Source organism: Carassius gibelio, chromosome A2 (assembly GCF_023724105.1).
Source record: "Carassius gibelio isolate Cgi1373 ecotype wild population from Czech Republic chromosome A2, carGib1.2-hapl.c, whole genome shotgun sequence".
In the NCBI taxonomy this organism is placed as follows: domain Eukaryota; kingdom Metazoa; phylum Chordata; class Actinopteri; order Cypriniformes; family Cyprinidae; genus Carassius; species Carassius gibelio.
In genome coordinates, this window is record NC_068372.1 from 22,850,168 (window position 1) to 22,868,860 (window position 18,693).

Consider the following 18,693-nt stretch of genomic DNA (forward strand, 5'->3'; position numbering starts at 1 on the left):
GTTCAAAGGAAACACCTGTTATAATATGTTTAGGTATTAGACAGAAAACTCTTAAAAAAAAAAGGTTCATAACAACACAAAATCCTAACGTGTGTCGGGCGTGCGACGCAACTTGAAAGTTCATGTTTCTTTCAAAATACAAGTATACACACGTTAAAATCACTCGTTAAAACAGTAAACTTAATTTAGTATTTTGATGGGTTTTTTAACACTAGGCAGGTCAGCGTTACGTGGTTTACATGAGAAGGGATTATAACAAAAATAAAACCGATGACTTTTGATTTGAAAAAGTGTGGCCTGCTTTTATGTCGTAGCAGATTTACTTTTCGCGGCGAATTCACAGTTGTTGCCTTTTTGCAGCCAGTGAAAGATTACTGATCCTTTCTAATTAACGCATATTAAATATTCGGTGAGTAGTTTTTGTAGTTTTGTAACTTTGCTTATTTTTCGTACATTAACTCAAAGACCCGTTATAACGTTACCGCCGCCCTCTTGAGTGTTCAGACCGAGCAGAGCTCTCTGCAGTGTGGTTTGTCCTCTTTGTCGACTTCGAGGATTTTCCATCACATTTCATAAATCTCTGCAACAATAATTTCTATGAAAAGAAACCAAACCGTGTTGTTGCGGGTTAAATGGGAACATTTAAATTATATTCGTTGTTCGTTGCAACAACAAGCACACAAAAACCTAAACATCGCTGCAGCTCATCTCTCTGGTCGTTTACCATAGTAATATAAGTTTTCTACAATGCAGACGAAGGATTTGCAAGATTTACTTGTTTACCTATTGTTTTTACATTTCTTTCAAAAAATATATGATTACCTTTACTTTTAAACGTTTTTTCACACACACAAATCGGTGAGATTTTTTTGTGTTTTAAATAAGTCTCTTTCGTTTATTTAAGGCTGCAATTATTTGACCAAAAAACAGAAAAAAAACTTTAATATTATAAAATATTATTACCATTTAATATATATATATATATATACTTTAGAATATAATTTAATTATGTGACAGTATATTGAAATCATTCTAATAACAGATTTATTACCAATGTTGAAAACATTTTTTGCTGCTTAAATATATACATATATACACTGAACAATACATGCAACACTTTTGTTTTTCCCCCCTTCTCATGAGCTGAACTCAATAGATCTAAGACTTTTACTATGTACACAAAAGGCCTATTTCTTTATTGTTCACAAATCAGTCTAAATCTTTGTTAGTGAGCACTTCTCCTTTACCGAGATAAAAAAGAATGCAGTACTTTTTAATGTTTTATTCATCAAATCCTGGAAAAATTATCACAGTTTCAATAAAAAAAAAAAAAAAAAATATATATATATATATATATATATATATATATATGATTCCAAAATGATTGTTTTCTGAAGGATCATGTGACACTGAAGACTGGAGTAATGATGCTGAAAATACTAAAAACCATGAATTTAAATTACAAGTATATTTCACAGTATAACTGTTTATTTTTCTTATTCTGTATTTCTGGAGAGGAAAGAGACTTCTTTATAAATAAAAAATAAAAACACCCTTACTGATCCCAAACTTTTAAACGGCATTGCATATATTAGTGCCTTTATATTTTAAGGAGGGCTTTTTTTATTTTTTACCTTTTTTCTTTTTTTCTTCTTTTTTGGGGGGCGAGGGGGGATTGTTTTTGGTCTCACGTTACCACCACAGGAAGCTGTATGAAGTGCCACTCACTGGTTGAGTGCTGAGATTGTCGTTTTGCCTGAGAACAATCTACACTTCGGCCTGCTCACATTGACAAACAGATAACACCCCAACACTGATGCCATGGAGTGAGTCACAGTCATCAACACTTTCTTTCTGTGTTAAATATTGTGTGTGGCTCCTGTGTATAAATGATTTAGCAATAGTATTGCCTTTTTTGGGTTGATAATCAAACTAGACCTTCCACAAAACAATAAACTTGGCATCAAAAAGTGTAATATGCTAAATTTTACTAGCTTTCCCTTTGGAAGTAAACTAATGTGTCTTCCTTCCTATTGCTTCTCTAGTCGTCCTCCCAGCGCTAGTCAGCTGTTTGCCAGCAACGTCACAAATAAGACAGACCTACGGTCACTAAACTCAAGGGTCTTCATCGGGAACCTGAACACTATGCTGGTTACCAAGGCTGATGTTGAAGCCATTTTTAGCAAATACGGCAAGATTGTTGGCTGCTCTGTGCACAAGGGTTATGCCTTCGTCCAGTACGTCAACGAGAGGAACGCACGGACGGCTGTAGCAGGAGAAGACGGCCGGATGATTGCTGGACAGGTGCTCGGTGAGGACAGAAAAATAATAATAATAATAATCTTCTACTATCTTTTTATATTTTCCCTCTTAACTGAACAATCTCCTTGTCTTTCCATCAGATATTAACTTGGCAGGAGAGCCCAAACCTCACAGGTCAAAAACAACAAAGAGATCAGCTGGAGATATGTACAGGTAGGGAAAGATGTATTCTTGTGTATATTTACCTGTCTCGTTGTTTCATTTAAATTACCAATTGTTTTGTTCCCAAAAATTGTAATCATTTTCTTAAATCTCTCCAGCAGTAGTTCTTCTTTCGAGCTTGATTATGATTTCCAGAGAGATTATTATGACAGGTAAGATCTGCACAAAAACAGTGCCAGTGTGTATTTAGAAAAGTGTGCTGACTTTTCAGTCTGCTTGTTTTGTGCAGAATGTATTCCTACCCTTCCCGTGTGCCCCCTCCACCACCACCTCCTCTCTCACGGGCTGTGATCCCTACCAAACGTCCTCGGGTCAGTGTGAGTGGGGGAACCAGCCGCCGCACCAAGTCCAGCTTCTCCACTTCATCCAAGAGCAGCGGGCGGACATCTTCACAAACCCGTCAGTGCCTTTAAAAAAAAATTACAAATTATTCTACCTCTCTAGAGGGGTTCATTTTAATCTGCTAGTGACAAAGGCATTTATATATATATGTGTGTGTGTGTGTGTGTGTGTGTTTATATATGTATTATTTATTTATTTTTTTGTCTGCATTGTTATTATTAGCCTTCTTTTTCTGTTTTTTTTTTTACTTTGGTTGGCTTGTCAGTTGTCCGTAAATGCATTCATTTTTCTTTCTTTCAGTGAAAGCAGATGACCTCCAAATTATTAAGAGAGAGCTTTCTCAAATCAAACACAAAGTTGACTATCTTCTGGAGAGTCTGGACAGGATGGAGAAAGACCACATTAGGAAATCTGGTAACATTCTTCATGGATTTCCCCAGGGTTTTTGTAGTAGGGTCACCAGACAATGTAAAAATGGGCCCAGACAATAATCAGTAGTCAAAAGGATTTTATAATTGATTTAAAATACCATTATACCAAAATGTGTTCCTAATATCACTTTAACTACGTTGACAAAGTCAAGCAAAACAGTCAAAAATATCAGTCAAACACATAATTAATGAATTTATATTATTACTATTAGTACTAATTTCGTTATTAACAATTGTTATACAGTCAAACCAAAATGTATTCAGACACCTCCAACATTCACGCATTATCACAGTTTATTCATTATAGTTTAGAAAATGGTCATAAAATATGAAAAGAAATTAAACAGTTAAACTGTGTCAGAACAAATTAATCCTGATAATGTCATATAACAAAGCAAAACATGGTCAGGGAAAAAAATTGTCTGAATTTTTGGTCCAAAAAGTTTTATAAATTTTACTGATAGTCTTCTTTCTGGATAATTTTGGTGTATAATATGTCACAGTTTACTTTATTTTGCTATCCTCACTCACATAAATGAATTATAGTGTCTACTATAGGTTTGACTGTATTTATTGTATATGCATTTTATATATATATATTTTCAGAGGGAAAGAGTGTGAAGACAGAAGTGGGTGAGGCTTCCTCCCTTCAGTATTCCAGCAAGAAAGACAGAGAGAGGGAAGAGCAAGAGATAAATGATTCTGAGGAGGAGAGAGATTTGTTGGAGGAGGAAGAGGTATGTGTAAAAATCCATGAGCTAAATGATGGAGGTTAAGTGTTGTAATTGGTGGTGGATACTGTACAGATACATAAACAAGCTTTTTATTTGTTGTTCTTAGGTTAAAAGCCAGGGAGGAGAGAATGAAGAAGAGGAAGAAGAGGGTAAGCATGAAGAAGGGGAAGACGATGGTGACAGCATTAACGGCGACGACTCGTAGGTTGTTTTAAACACCAGAAATATGATACACATGCTCAAAATTCAGCCCCTTCAGTTCAGGTTGAGGCCAGACTTTAAAAGATTGTCTATTATGATGTAGATGCCTACAATCTTATAATAACTGACACTACAGTTACATCACTTTAACTGATGGCAGTTTATTTTTAATGTTAGCATGACATCTTTTCAGGTTTTTGAAATGTCCCTTAACCATGATGAAGACAAAAGGTCTGTTTTCAAACAACTGAAATTATTACATTCGCCAGTTATTCTTAATCAATCTGACTTGAACCTGAGAGGTTTTTATATTTCACTAGCAGAAAATGTCCATTATGTTTTCTCAGAGTGAAACTGGCCTGATGCCTGTGTGCCCCTAGTGTCTTATGGGATATCATTTTTTTCTGTGAACGATAAAATTTGTATTTTATAAGGGGGAAACTTGAGTGGCTTCTTTATTAGAGCCGAGAAGCTTCCAGGAAACATCTGTTTTTATTTACTGCTCTTTTTTTATTACCCGTTTTCGGAATCATTCTACAGGAAAATTTCAATAAAATATTAAATAAAAATTGTTTAGTTTTTTTAAGTTTTGCAAACATAACAGTCATGAAGGCTTGGAAACACTGGCAAATCATGCATGTCAGTGATTTATTTATTTTTTTATATTAGCAGCGAGGACAGATTGTTTTTAGTTTCGTTTTTTTAAATTTAGTTTTTCAATTCACATCACCAATAACATGAATTTGATATTAGCTATGATTACTATTTTACCATCTCACTGCTCACTATGAGCTTTAAATGTCTGATTTTCACTTATTTTAACTTTCTTCTGCTTTGCTGGTGTCTGATCACATGGGGTAAAAATGAAAGTGAAACATAATTCAGTCATATTTGGTTTAATTCAATGTTCAGCATTTGATGCTAGAAATATGGAAAGTACTACTACTTTTTTTTTTTTTATTTAAACATTGTAACTAAAAAGCAATGATCTCCCTTTATCTAAGCCTATTATTTACAACTCTTTACTAAAATGTAGTTTACTTACACAGGAACAATTAAGTTCAAATAAAATAATTATTTCATATTGCACACTGGATGTGATACAAGTTTTAGACAATCACAGGGGGAAAATCAGAAAACCACCAAAACTGGTGTAACTTTCTGGGTCATCATAAACCCAGGTGTTAGCCCAAAGTTGTGTAGAAATCTGATCACCGATCTCCAGTGTGAGAACAACACCATTGCTGCCATTACCATTGGAGGTAGGCTTCCAAGCAAACACTGAGCACTGGGTTTTTCCGTTCTTCAAGAGACTGACTGCCATCGTTGTTCCACCATGACCATGACCGTAAAATTTGAAGTAATAGGCTCCTTTCACTGGTGCTGTGAAAACACCTGCAATGCACATGTACAAAGCAGCCACAGTAAATATCATATGTGAAGAGGATTCTGCATTTGACATGATATTCTCTTTACAGAACTTACCGGTATTTGAGTCATAGGCACCTCCAATATTGCTAAATACTTTTTTGTAGACCAGAGTTATCACAGAATTAGAGGGCCCAGTGTGTCCAGTTTCAGATTCCAAAAGTCCAGCAGAAAAGGCAACCTTTTTGGCTAAACATTTGAATAAACAAATGGACTGGTGTGAAATGTATAAAAAAATAAAAATAAGTGTCATTTAAAACATTAAAATGTACAACAAAGTGTGAATTATACTTGCCTTCATTTTCTTTTTGGAGAAATTCCAGCTTTTGTGAATGTTCTTTCAGGGTTTTCAAAACTGTTCGGAATGTACATTGATGTGATAATGTTACAATGTTACGAAACAAAGAATTGAAAACAATTTAACTTGTAATTTCTTTAAATTAGTTCCTTTAAATTAATGACGTGTTAAATTTTTAAAATAAAAATTACAACAACTTTTCCACTTTACCTTCATTCTCACTCAATACTGTGGCCAGTGTTTCTTCTAATTTTTGTATCCTTTCATCCATGTTTTTCAGTTTCTCGAGATCCGCAATATTGTTTAAATTTGCTGTAAATTCTTCTGCAAGTGAACTCCCAGCACAGAGCAGCAGTACCATTTGTAACACCGCCATCGTCAGTTCTTTTTCAGGTTCTCAAATTAGTCCTGTAATGAATCCATAATGTCCTCTACAAATAAATAACTGTTGCAAAAGCTTCGAAATTTTGTATTAAGTTTGCGTAAGTCTGAAAACATTTGTACTTTAGACTGATGTTGTGAGGGTTTTGTTTATTTTAGTAATCCATTAGGACAAGTGCGATGTAGAACTGAGCACACTAAATATGTTTAATTAATTATTAACTCCATGCAGGCCTATTATTAATCATTACAAAGAAGTGGAATCTGACCTAAATGATTAGCATATAAAAATACCAAGAATACGACAGAAGACTCTGTTGTCTGTTGAAATTAAATTAAATTAAATTTGTAAATCAGTTTCCCAGCAGGCAGATTTTGTTATAAAATGTAATTTATTGTTTATTAAAATTAAGGTAATTTATTGATTAAAATTGGGTTTTCTAGCAGTATAAGTAATATACAAATACTCGTTTAAGTACAAATATTAAAAAGTTTTGTAAAACCATTGTGTTGCGAGTATATGCAGCATGTTTCTGTATTTGATTGCGCTGTGAGTATATATTTGGAGTGCATGTGTTGTCAGATTGATGATGTTTTCTTAATATGCTGGTGTTTTTACATTTTACACGTGTTTTTTTTTTTTTTTTTTTTGCTACATGTTGAGTTCTCTCGGCCCACGTAGATTTGAGAGAATTTTTTTTTTTAACATACAAACAAAGAGTTGTGAAATTGAAGATTGCCATCCATAGTGGGTTAAAAACCCATGTCTAAATTCAATTGAGGGTCTAAATTTACAAATACTTAACTCTTGGTTATCCAAATGGTGAACATCAAAATTTTAGACTCAAAGACACAGTGACACATTGGCCAAGTCACTAACCAAATTATACTAAGAGCACCTACACATTAAGAAAAGCTGTTTGGCAAACAAAGGAGGAGTGAATTCAGTTTATGTAATATGCATCTATAAGACTGTCTGTGTGTGTCCTCCAGGTTGAAGTCTGATTGATGTAATAGTTTGGTTATGTGGAACACTAGAGATAAGTTCAACTAAATTTTTTTTATCTGGTTGCTAACCGGTTGGAGGAATACAGTGACGAGTAGTAATAATTAAATGAAATTCAGGAGCTAAAATTAGTGTTATACAAAAAATAATAGTGACAGCAATTATAGAACTAGTCATGAACCTCTGGCAATCATATTCTGGACTTTTTGCCGAGATCTTACGAGAGGTCACAGAAATCTGTCCAATGTATGTTAAATATTAGTAATAATTAGATGTTACATATAAATGAGTAGTGGTGATATTTATTGTTTACAGCAGTTTTCAGAGATGTATAAAGTACTAGAGACCCATACTTGAGTAAAAGTACAAGTGCTTTATCAAAAAAGTGACTTGAGTAGAAGTTGAAGTGCTCTTTAAGCACCACACTTAAGTAGAAGTACTAAAGTATTCAACATTTTTTGTACTTAAGTATTGCAAGTAGTCTATTTTAAAATTTACTACTCAAGTACTGAAAGTAAAAGTAGAAGTATTGTGTTATGTAGCTATTAAAGAAAGTAGTCAAAAGTTTGAACATATTGTTTTTACTATTTCAAATTATTAACCTAAAGGACAATCACAATTCCTTTGACTGTAACTTCTTGTAAACAAAAAACGGTTACTAGGGTTAGTTAGCCCAATTTGCAAAATGATGTCATTAATAACTTACCCTCATGTTGTTTCAAACCCGTAAGACATCAGAGGGTCATTTAGAATTTTTTGAAGCATCGAAAATACATTTTGGTCCAAAAATAGCAAAAACTACAACTTTATTCAGCATTGTCTTCTCGTCCGTGTCTGATGTAAGACAGTTAAAAACAAAGCAGTTTGTGATATCTGGTTCGCGAACGAATCATTCGATGTAACCGGATCTTTTTGAAACAGTCCACCAAATCGAACTGAATCGTTTTAAACAGTTCGCGTCTCCAATACGCATTAATCCACAGATGAATTAAGCTGTTAACGCAGAAGATGAGCAAGAGCTGATTAATCTGGTTCCAGAGCTGTCTGTTTTGCTCCGTTCCTCTCTCCCATGCTACTGAGTGCACTTTAATCAGGGATCTGCTTTGAGTTTTGAAGCTCTTAAGACGAGTGTGCGCTTAGGGGGCATGCAGTACTTGGATTAAATGTGTTTATTTTGCTAATTTCGTTTTTTGCCCTGCAATTCCCCAAATTTACTGTGGACTATTAAATTGAATACAGAGATTTGACACCAGCTCTTTGGTTTTTGGATTTGCACTTGGGTGGAGATTCTGGATGGAGTTCTTGAAGAAGTTCCAAAAGGCTAAAAATGTAACTCTCCACGGACTACCGTCGTCTTCTCAGCCCTGTCCCGTAAAAATTGAGAGCAAAGACGATGATATGCTTCGAGCCAGTGATTTGTTGAATCCATGTTTCTTCCGCTGTCTTTCGTTTGGATAGACATCCTCGAGATCTTTGCCTAACTAGACGGTGAGGATCAAATGTAGCAGGATGTTCCATGTTTGCATGAAAAAGGCTAAGCCCTCACAACCCATTTTTCATAAAAATGGTGGCTGTTCTTTGTCAGTATTTGGATTCAGCTGGTTAATAGCAAACATGGATTGACTGTGACCTGCTGCGACTTGCATGTTGAAAGGAATTGTTCATTTCAGAAGGATGGGTCTATGTCAAGGGACTTGTGGGGTATGCAGGGAGGGGTAAGGAGCTTGAGTTACTCTGCCCCTTTTTTTCCTTCTTTTGCGAGAGGAATAAAGTCTCAACTTTTCTCTTTTTGTATGAGAAGAATAACTTAAATGACTCTGTATATATGAATATATAACGATACATAAATATTAAAAACCTGTAAAAATCATCTTCAGCCCTTACTCTTTCAAAGGGTGTTTAAATTTAATTGGTATTTGATGCAGAGGTTTATATTGTATAAGACAAAATACTTTTAAATGAATGGAAACATTGGATATATTTTTTCTTCCCTTTTTTTTGGATTACAACCCTAGTTGTCACTGAAATTAAAAGCATTAATTTCAGTTCATGTTAATTTTCTCATTCTCACTTGTTAGCTCAAAATGTCCTGTCACTGATGTGTAAATTTTGTCTTACTTTTTGTTTTGATCCAAGTTATCCCACGCTGCCTAATAATGTGTTCTTTCAGTTCAGACATGTACGAATTGTGCAGTAAAAAAAAGAGAAAAAATCTGTCCGTTTGTTTCTGACCGAGTGCCTTATTTCAAGTGCCTTCATTTACTTTAAAGACAGGAGGAATTTATTATGTTCTGTGTAGTCAACTTAAGTCCATCACATGGTATGTAATCATAATTAGTGCTAATTCAATTATTTGTATGGATGGAAATACAGATCATTTTATTCTCTTTCACTATTTGTGCATCTTATGCTTAGACAGGAAATAAATGGCATAATTTATTTCTGTAATATATTTTATTTCCACAAACGACCCAAAATCGCCTAATAGAACCATGACATTTAATTAATTAGCATAAAACCCTTAGCTTAGAGTATGATATAAATCTAAAATAGACTTTACGATAAGTTCACATTTTAATTTTAACATTAGTTAATGCATTAGCTACACAATCGCATTAAAAAGTATCATTAATATACTAATAAATGCCTGTAGAAGTGTTAATTGTTCATGTTGACTAATATAGTGGACTACCTTGATGTAAAGTGTAAAATTATTACAGTGGAGATGTTTTTTGGGTATTAGGCTTATAATAGTCAATGTTTATTTATTAAATTTATTTGGACTGAAGCTCCTCTTATCTTAAAAATTAAATTAAACTACAGAAACAAAATTTATTGTTTTCTTTGAACAGCGGTTGTTCAAAAACGTATGTTTGTGGAGCAGTATTTATTTTGTTAACAAAATAAAAAATGATTTTTTTTTTTTTTTTTGAGAACCACTGCAAATATCGCTATGTCTGTGATATTTTACATGTAGATAAATCGTATGAACTTGTAATTTGCATAAATAATATTTTTAAATCCTCCTGGCCGGTTTGGTTTTCAGGCAAATTCATGGTGTGTTGGTTATGACCGTAAATTCGAGCAGAAAAAAGTCTCCTCGCAGTCCAGTCACGTTTCTGTCATATCATGTTGAAGTCATATGCTTTTCATAATAGTTTCGATGCAGCTTCACGGATATGTATGTCCCAGTGGTTGACTTAATAAATAATTTTAGAGACTTTAATATCTCTAATACCACAGTGACCAAAAAGTAACATTAAACGTTCAAAGGAAACACCTGTTATAATATGTTTAGGTATTAGACAGAAAACTCTTTAAAAAAAAAAAAAAAAGGTTCATAACAACACAAAATCCTAACGTCTGTCGGGCGTGCGACGCAACTCGAAAGTTCATGTTTCTATCAAAATACAAGTATACACACGTTAAAATCACTCGTTAAAACAGTAAACTTAATTTAGTATTTTGATGGGTTTTTTAACACTAGGCAGGTCAGCGTTACGTGGTTTACATGAGAAGGGATTATAACAAAAATAAAACCGATGACTTTTGATTTGAAAAAGTGTGGCCTGCTTTTATGTCGTAGCAGATTTACTTTTCGCGGCGAATTCACAGTTGTTGCCTTTTTGCAGCCAGTGAAAGATTACTGATCCTTTCTAATTAACGCATATTAAATATTCGGTGAGTAGTTTTTGTAGTTTTGTAACTTTGCTTATTTTTCGTACATTAACTCAAAGACCCGTTATAACGTTACCGCCGCCCTCTTGAGTGTTCAGACCGAGCAGAGCTCTCTGCAGTGTGGTTTGTCCTCTTTGTCGACTTCGAGGATTTTCCATCACATTTCATAAATCTCTGCAACAATGATTTCTATGAAAAGAAACCAAACCGTGTTGTTGCGGGTTAAATGGGAACATTTAAATTATATTCGTTGTTCGTTGCAACAACAAGCACACAAAAACCTAAACATCGCTGCAGCTCATCTCTCTGGTCGTTTACCATAGTAATATACGTTTTCTACAATGCAGACGAAGGATTTGCAAGATTTGTTTTTACATTTCTTTCAAAAAATATATAATTACCTTTACTTTTAAACGTTTTTTCACACACACAAATCGGTGAGATTTTTTCGTGTTTTAAATAAGTCTCTTTAGTTCATTTAAGGCTGCAATTATATGACCAAAAAACAGAAAAAAAACTTTAATATTGTAAAATATTATTACCATTTAATATATATATATATATATATATATATATATATATATATATATATATATATACATACTTTAGAATATAATTTAATTATGTGACAGTATATTGAAATCATTCTAATATACAGATTTATTACCAATGTTTAAAACATTTTTTGCTGCTTAAATATATACATATATACACTGAACAATAATTGCAACACTTTTTTTTTTCCCCCCTTCTCATGAGCTGAACTCAATAGATCTAAGACTTTTACTATGTACACAAAAGGCCTATTTCTTTATTGTTCACAAATCTGTCTAAGTCTGTGTTAGTGAGCACTTCTCCTTTACCGAGATAAAAAAGAATGCAGTACTTTTTAATGTTTTATTCATCAAATCCTGGAAAAATGATCAGTTTCAATAAAAAAAAAAAAAAAAATATATATATATATATATATATATTTATATGATTCCAAAATGATTGTTTTCTGAAGGATCATGTGACACTGAAGACTGGAGTAATGATGCTGAAAATACTAAAAACCATGAATTTAAATTACAAGAATATTTCACAGTATAACTGTTTATTTTTCTTATTCTGTATTTCTGGAGAGGAAAGAGACTTCTTTATAAATAAAAAAAACACCCTTACTGATCCCAAACTTTTAAACGGCATTGCATATATTAGTGCCTTTATATTTTAAGGAGGGCTTTTTTTATTTTTTACCTTTTTTCTTTTTTTCTTCTTTTTTGGGGGGCGAGGGGGGATTGTTTTTGGTCTCAGTTTGAAGACAATTGGCGGAGCTGCATGTTACCACCACAGGAAGCTGTATGAAGTGCCACTCACTGGTTGAGTGCTGAGATTGTCGTTTTGCCTGAGAACAATCTACACTTCGGCCTGCTCACATTGACAAACAGATAACACCCCAACACTGATGCCATGGAGTGAGTCACAGTCATCAACACTTTCTTTCTGTGTTAAATATTGTGTGTGGCTCCTGTGTATAAATGATTTAGCAATAGTATTGCCTTTTTTGGGTTGATAATCAAACTAGACCTTCCACAAAACAATAAACTTGGCATCAAAAAGTGTAATATGCTAAATTTTACTAGCTTTCCCTTTGGAAGTAAACTAATGTGTCTTCCTTCCTATTGCTTCTCTAGTCGTCCTCCCAGCGCTAGTCAGCTGTTTGCCAGCAACATCACAAATAAGACAGACCTACGGTCACTAAACTCAAGGGTCTTCATCGGGAACCTGAACACTATGCTGGTTACCAAGGCTGATGTTGAAGCCATTTTTAGCAAATACGGCAAGATTGTTGGCTGCTCTGTGCACAAGGGTTATGCCTTCGTCCAGTACGTCAACGAGAGGAATGCACGGGCGGCTGTAGCAGGAGAAGACGGCCGGATGATTGCTGGACAGGTGCTCGGTGAGGACAGAAAAATAATAATAATAATAATCTTCTACTATCTTTTTATATTTTCCCTCTTAACTGAACAATCTCCTTGTCTTTCCATCAGATATTAACTTGGCAGGAGAGCCCAAACCTCACAGGTCAAAAACAACAAAGAGATCAGCTGGAGATATGTACAGGTAGGGAAAGATGTATTCTTGTGTATATTTACCTGTCTCGTTGTTTCATTTAAATTACCAATTGTTTTGTTGCCAAAAATTGTAATCATTTTCTTAAATCTCTCCAGCAGTAGTTCTTCTTTCGAGCTTGATTATGATTTCCAGAGAGATTATTATGACAGGTAAGACCTGCACAAAGACAGTGCCAGTGTGTATTTAGAAAAGTGTGCTGACTTTTCAGTCTGCTTGTGCAGAATGTATTCCTACCCTTCCCGTGTGCCCCCTCCACCACCACCTCCTCTCTCACTGGCTGTGATCCCTACCAAACGTCCTCGGGTCAGTGTGAGTGGGGGAACCAGCCGCCGCACCAAGTCCAGCTTCTCCACTTCATCCAAGAGCAGCGGGCGGACATCTTCACAAACCCGTCAGTGCCTTTAAAAAAAACAATTATTCTACCTCTCTAGAGGGGTTCATTTTAATCTGCTAGTGACAAAGGCATTTATATATATATGTGTGTGTGTGTGTGTGTGTTTATATATGTATTATTTATTTATTTTTTTGTCTGCATTGTTATTATTAGCCTTCTTTTTCTGTTTTTTTTTTTACTTTGGTTGGCTTGTCAGTTGTCCGTAAATGCATTCATTTTTCTTTCTTTCAGTGAAAGCAGATGACCTCCAAATTATTAAGAGAGAGCTTTCTCAAATCAAACACAAAGTTGACTATCTTCTGGAGAGTCTGGACAGGATGGAGAAAGACCACATTAGGAAATCTGGTAACATTCTTCATGGATTTCCCCAGGGTTTTTGTAGTAGGGTCACCAGACAATGTAAAAATGGGCCCAGACAATAATCAGTAGTCAAAAGGATTTTATAATTGATTTAAAATACCATTATACCAAAATGTGTTCCTAATATCACTTTAACTACGTTGACAAAGTCAAGCAAAACAGTCAAAAATATCAGTCAAACACATAATTAATGAATTTATATTATTACTATTAGTACTAATTTCGTTATTAACAATTGTTATACAGTCAAACCAAAATTTATTCAGACACCTCCAACATTCACGCATTATCACAGTTTATTCATTATAGTTTAGAAAATGGTCATAAAATATGAAAAGAAATTAAACAGTTAAACTGTGTCAGAACAAATTAATCCTGATAATGTCATATAACAAAGCAAAACATGGTCAGGGAAAAAAATTGTCTGAATTTTTGGTCCAAAAAGTTTTATAAATTTTACTGGTAGTCTTCTTTCTGGATAATTTTGGTGTATAATATGTCACAGTTTACTTTATTTTGCTATCCTCACTCACATAAATGAATTATAGTGTCTACTATAGGTTTGACTGTATTTATTGTATATGCATTTTATATATATATATTTTCAGAGGGAAAGAGTGTGAAGACAGAAGTGGGTGAGGCTTCCTCCCTTCAGCATTCCAGCAAGAAAGACAGAGAGAGGGAAGAGCAAGAGATAAATGATTCTGAGGAGGAGAGAGATTTGTTGGAGGAGGAAGAGGTATGTGTAAAAATCCATGAGCTAAATGATGGAGGTTAAGTGTTGTAATTGGTGCTGGATACTGTACAGATACATAAACAAGCTTTTTATTTGTTCTTCTTAGGTTAAAAGCCAGGGAGGAGAGAATGAAGAAGAGGGTGAGCATGAAGAAGGGGAAGACGATGGTGACAGCATTAACGGCGACGACTCGTAGGTTGTTTTAAACACCAGAAATATGATACACATGCTCAAAATTCAGCCCCTTCAGTTCAGGTTGAGGCCAGACTTTAAAAGATTGTCTATTATGATGTAGATGCCTACAATCTTATAATAACTGACACTACAGTTACATCACTTTAACTGATGGCAGTTTATTTTTAATGTTAGCATGACATCTTTTCAGGTTTTTGAAATGTCCCTTAACCATGATGAAGACAAAAGGTCTGTTTTCAAACAACTGACATTATTACATTCGCCAGTTATTCTTAATCAATCTGACTTGAACCTGAGAGGTTTTTATATTTCACTAGCAGAAAATGTCCATTATGTTTTCTCAGAGTGAAACTGGCCTGATGCCTGTGTGCCCCTAGTGTCTTATGGGATATCATTTTTTTCTGTGAACGATAAAATTTGTATTTTATAAGGGGGAAACTTGAGTGGCTTCTTTATTAGAGCCGAGAAGCTTCCAGGAAACATCTCTGTTTTTATTTACTGCTCTTTTTTTATTACCCGTTTTCGGAATCATTCTACAGGAAAATTTCAATAAAATATTAAATAAAAATTGTTTAGTTTTTTTAAGTTTTGCAAACATAACAGTCATGAAGGCTTGGAAACACTGGCAAATCATGCATGTCAGTGATTTATTTATTTTTTTATATTAGCAGCGAGGACAGATTGTTTTTAGTTTCGTTTTTTTTAATTTAGTTTTTCAATTCACATCACCAATAACATGAATTTGATATTAGCTATGATTACTATTTTACCATCTCACTGCTCACTATGAGCTTTAAATGTCTGATTTTCACTTATTTTAACTTTCTTCTGCTTTGCTGGTGTCTGATCACATGGGGTAAAAATGAAAGTGAAACATAATTCAGTCATATTTGGTTTAATTCAATGTTCAGCATTTGATGCTAGAAATATGGAATGTACTACTACTTTTTTTTTTTTTATTTAAACATTGTAACTAAAAAGCAATGATCTCCCTTTATCTATGCCTATTATTTACAACTCTTTACTAAAATGTAGTTTACTTACACAGGAACAATTAAGTTCAAATAAAATAATTATTTCATATTGCACACTGGATGTGATACAACCTTTAGACAATCACAGGGGGAAAATCAGAAAACCACCAAAACTGGTGTAACTTGCTGGATCATCATAAACCCAGGTGTTAGCCCAAAGTTGTGTAGAAATCTGATCACCGATCTCCAGTGTGAGAACAACACCATTGCTGCCATTACCATTGGAGGTAGGCTTCCAAGCAAACACTGAGCACTGGGTTTTTCCATTCTTCAAGAGACTGACTGCCATTGTTGTTCCACCATGACCATGACCGTAAAATTTGAAGTAATAGGCTCCTTTCACTGGTGCTGTGAAAACACCTGCAATGCACATGTACAAAGCAGCCACAGTAAATATCATATGTGAAGAGGATTCTGCATTTGACATGATATTCTCTTTACAGAACTTACCGGTATTTGAGTCATAGGCACCTCCAATATTGCTAAATACTTTTTTGTAGACCAGAGTTATCACAGAATTAAAGGGCCCAGTGTGTCCAGTTTCAGATTCCAAAAGTCCAGCAGAAAAGGCAACCTTTTTGGCTAAACATTTGAATAAACAAATGGACTGGTGTGAAATGTATAAAAAAATAAAAATAAATGTCATTTAAAACATTAAAATGTACAACAAAGTGTGAATTATACTTGCCTTCATTTTCTTTTTGGAGAAATTCCAGCTTTTGTGAATGTTCTTTCAGGGTTTTCAAAACTGTTCGGAATGTACATTGATGTGATAATGTTACAATGTTACGAAACAAAGAATTGAAAACAATTTAACTTGTAATTTCTTTAAATTAGTTCCTTTAAATTAATGATGTGTTAAATTTTTAAAATAAAAATTACAACAACTTTTCCACTTTACCTTCATTCTCACTCAATACTGTGGCCAGTGTTTCTTCTAATTTTTGTATCCTTTCATCCATGTTTTTCAGTTTCTCGAGATCCGCAATATTGTTTAAATTTGGTGTAAATAAATCTTCTTCTGCAAGTGAACTCCCAGCACAGAGCAGCAGTACCATTTGTAACACCGCCATCATCAGTTCTTTTTCAGGTTCTCAAATTAGTCCTGTAATTAATCCATAATGTCCTCTACAAATAAATAACTGTTGCAAAAGCTTCGAAATTTTGTATTAAGTTTGCGTAAGTCTGAAAACATTTGTACTTTAGACTGATGTTGTGAGGGTTTTGTTTATTTTAGTAATCCATTAGGACAAGTGCGATGTAGAACTGAGCACACTAAATGTGTTTAATGAATTATTAACTCCATGCAAGCCTATTATTAATCATTACAAAGAAGTGGAATCTGACCTAAATGATTAGCATATAAAAATACTTAGAATACGACAGAAGACTCTGTTGTCTGTTGAAATTAAATTAAATTAAATTTGTAAATCAGTTTCCCAGCAGGCAGATTTTGTTATAAAATGTAATTTATTGTTTATTAAAATTAAGGTAATTTATTGATTAAAATTGGGTTTTCTAGCAGTATAAGTAATATACAAATACTCGTTTAAGTACAAATATTAAAAAGTTTTGTAAAACCATTGTGTTGCGAGTATATGCAGCATGTTTCTGTATTTGATTGCGCTGTGAGTATATATTTGGAGTGCATGTGTTGTCAGATTGATGATGTTTTCTTAATATGCTGGTGTTTTTACATTTTACACGTTTTTTTTTTTTTTTTTTTGCTACATGTTGAGTTCTCTCGGCCCCCATAGATTTGAGAGAATTTTTTTTTTTTTAACATACAAACAAAGAGTTGTGAAATTGAAGATTGCCATCCATAGTGGGTTAAAAACCCATGTCTAAATTCAATTGAGGGTCTAAATTTACAAATACTTAACTCTTGGTTATCCAAATGGTGAACATCAAAATTTTAGACTCAAAGACACAGTGACAAATTGGCCAAGTCACTAACCAAATTATACTAAGAGCACCTACACATTAAGAAAAGCTGTTTGGCACACAAAGGAGGAGTGAATTCAGTTTATGTAATATGCATCTATAAGACTGTCTGTGTGTGTCCTCCAGGTTGAAGTCTGATTGATGTAATAGTTTGGTTATGTGGAACACTAGAGATAAGTTCAACTAAATTTTTTTTATCTGGTTGCTAACCGGTTGGAGGAATACAGTGACGAGTAGTAATAATTAAATGAAATTCAGGAGCTAAAATTAGTGTTATACAAAAAATAATAGTGACAGCAATTATAGAACTAGTCATGAACCTCTGGCAATCATGTTCTGGACTTTTTGCCGAGATCTTACGAGAGGTCACAGAAATCTGTCCAATGTATGTTAAATATTAGTAATAATTAGATGTTACATATAATTTGGAAGAAAAAAAGAAAAAATAGTCGCTCATTTAATTTGTGCATATGAGTAGTGGTGATATTTATTGTTTACAGCAGTTTTGTGCAACTAATTTTTATCACTTAAGGGTCCTATGACATGAAAATTTCACTTTCTGAGGTTTTTTAACATTAATATGAGTTCCCCTAGCCTGTATATGGTCCCCAAGTTTCTAGAAATTTAGATCGGTGTAAATCGAGATTTTTCTATCTTTCTCTGCCTTTGAGAAAATGGAAGCTCAAACGGGCTGATCTTGAATCTCCTCATTGTGACGTTGTAACGAGAATTGTTACCTCCCCTTTCTCTGCTTTGCCCGCCCAAATATTTACATATAATTCAGTCGCAATGTCAGCATAGGCGTTAACAGACTTTTATGATATGGATTCGACAGCACCGGCACAAACAGTGAGTAACAGTGTTCATGAATGCCTAATCTGTGATCAGTGATTTCTGATGTGTAGCTAATCATTCAAGTTCACACAGAC

At 34.0% G+C, this 18,693-nt stretch overlaps 3 protein-coding genes across 12 annotated transcripts; 2 read left to right on the forward strand and 1 right to left on the reverse strand.

Moving 5' to 3' along the window:
• Nucleotides 1–300: 300 nt before the first annotated feature.
• On the forward strand, nt 301–16,720 carry LOC127933217 (heterogeneous nuclear ribonucleoprotein C-like). Of its 4 annotated transcripts, none has more exons than XM_052530031.1 (9): nt 301–409; nt 12,258–12,440; nt 12,660–12,925; nt 13,017–13,089; nt 13,197–13,250; nt 13,323–13,492; nt 13,727–13,840; nt 14,464–14,594; nt 14,698–16,720. In XM_052530031.1, exons 2-9 carry the CDS (start codon nt 12,436–12,438, stop codon nt 14,785–14,787), a joined length of 903 nt encoding a protein of 300 aa, XP_052385991.1. In that variant the 5' UTR covers nt 301–409; nt 12,258–12,435; the 3' UTR covers nt 14,788–16,720. The 4 variants fall into 4 exon arrangements, with proteins under 4 accessions (XP_052385991.1, XP_052386013.1, XP_052385996.1 ...); XM_052530053.1 differs by having other exon boundaries at nt 13,200–13,250; XM_052530036.1 differs by lacking the exon at nt 301–409 and adding an exon at nt 7,633–10,986.
• On the forward strand, nt 1,678–16,962 carry LOC127933197 (heterogeneous nuclear ribonucleoprotein C). Of its 4 annotated transcripts, none has more exons than XM_052530009.1 (8): nt 1,678–1,826; nt 2,046–2,311; nt 2,403–2,475; nt 2,583–2,636; nt 2,714–2,883; nt 3,127–3,240; nt 3,864–3,994; nt 4,098–4,761. In XM_052530009.1, the coding sequence occupies exons 1-8, from the start codon at nt 1,822–1,824 to the stop codon at nt 4,194–4,196; spliced, it is 912 nt and encodes a 303-aa protein (XP_052385969.1). In that variant the 5' UTR covers nt 1,678–1,821; the 3' UTR covers nt 4,197–4,761. The 4 variants fall into 4 exon arrangements, 3 of the variants coding, with proteins under 3 accessions (XP_052385969.1, XP_052385977.1, XP_052385964.1); XR_008147454.1 differs by lacking the exon at nt 1,678–1,826 and adding an exon at nt 16,911–16,962 and having other exon boundaries at nt 1,837–2,311; nt 4,098–6,311; XM_052530017.1 differs by lacking the exon at nt 1,678–1,826 and having other exon boundaries at nt 1,834–2,311; nt 2,586–2,636; nt 3,864–4,028; nt 4,117–4,761.
• On the reverse strand, nt 5,073–17,013 carry LOC127933240 (complement C1q-like protein 4). 4 transcript variants are annotated; one of them, XR_008147472.1, is made up of 5 exons: nt 16,722–17,013; nt 16,509–16,568; nt 16,271–16,402; nt 15,732–16,180; nt 5,073–5,137 (listed from the first exon to the last, which is right to left on the reverse strand). XR_008147472.1 is itself a non-coding variant. In XM_052530074.1 (4 exons), the coding sequence occupies exons 1-4, from the start codon at nt 16,894–16,896 to the stop codon at nt 5,310–5,312; spliced, it is 645 nt and encodes a 214-aa protein (XP_052386034.1). In that variant the 5' UTR covers nt 16,897–17,007; the 3' UTR covers nt 5,073–5,309. The 4 variants fall into 4 exon arrangements, 3 of the variants coding, with proteins under 3 accessions (XP_052386034.1, XP_052386044.1, XP_052386025.1); XM_052530074.1 differs by lacking the exons at nt 15,732–16,180; nt 16,271–16,402; nt 16,509–16,568 and adding exons at nt 5,678–5,809; nt 5,916–5,975 and having other exon boundaries at nt 5,073–5,587; nt 16,722–17,007; XM_052530084.1 differs by lacking the exons at nt 15,732–16,180; nt 16,271–16,402; nt 16,509–16,568; nt 16,722–17,013 and adding exons at nt 5,678–5,809; nt 5,916–5,975; nt 6,129–6,294 and having other exon boundaries at nt 5,073–5,587.
• Nucleotides 17,014–18,693: the final 1,680 nt, after the last annotated feature.

Bases quoted from the DNA above. Each gene is read 5' to 3' on its own strand.
- LOC127933197 (XM_052530017.1), top strand. From the start codon at position 1,978: ATGCTAAATTTTACTAGCTTTCCCTTTGGAAGTAAACTAATGTGTCTT. The intron at 2,312-2,402 runs GTGAGGACAGAA...TCTTTCCATCAG, and splicing joins GATTGCTGGACAGGTGCTCG to ATATTAACTTGGCAGGAGAG. The intron at 2,476-2,585 runs GTAGGGAAAGAT...TCTCTCCAGCAG, and splicing joins TCAGCTGGAGATATGTACAG to TAGTTCTTCTTTCGAGCTTG.
- LOC127933217 (XM_052530031.1), top strand. The intron at 13,251-13,322 runs GTAAGACCTGCA...CTGCTTGTGCAG, and splicing joins CAGAGAGATTATTATGACAG to AATGTATTCCTACCCTTCCC. The intron at 13,493-13,726 runs GTCAGTGCCTTT...TCTTTCTTTCAG, and splicing joins GCGGACATCTTCACAAACCC to TGAAAGCAGATGACCTCCAA.
- LOC127933240 (XM_052530074.1), bottom strand. From the start codon at position 16,896: ATGATGGCGGTGTTACAAATGGTACTGCTGCTCTGTGCTGGGAGTTCA. The intron at 5,976-16,721 runs GTAAAGTGGAAA...CATTCCGAACAG, and splicing joins AGTATTGAGTGAGAATGAAG to TTTTGAAAACCCTGAAAGAA. The intron at 5,588-5,677 runs GTAAGTTCTGTA...TGTGCATTGCAG, and splicing joins TGCCTATGACTCAAATACCG to GTGTTTTCACAGCACCAGTG.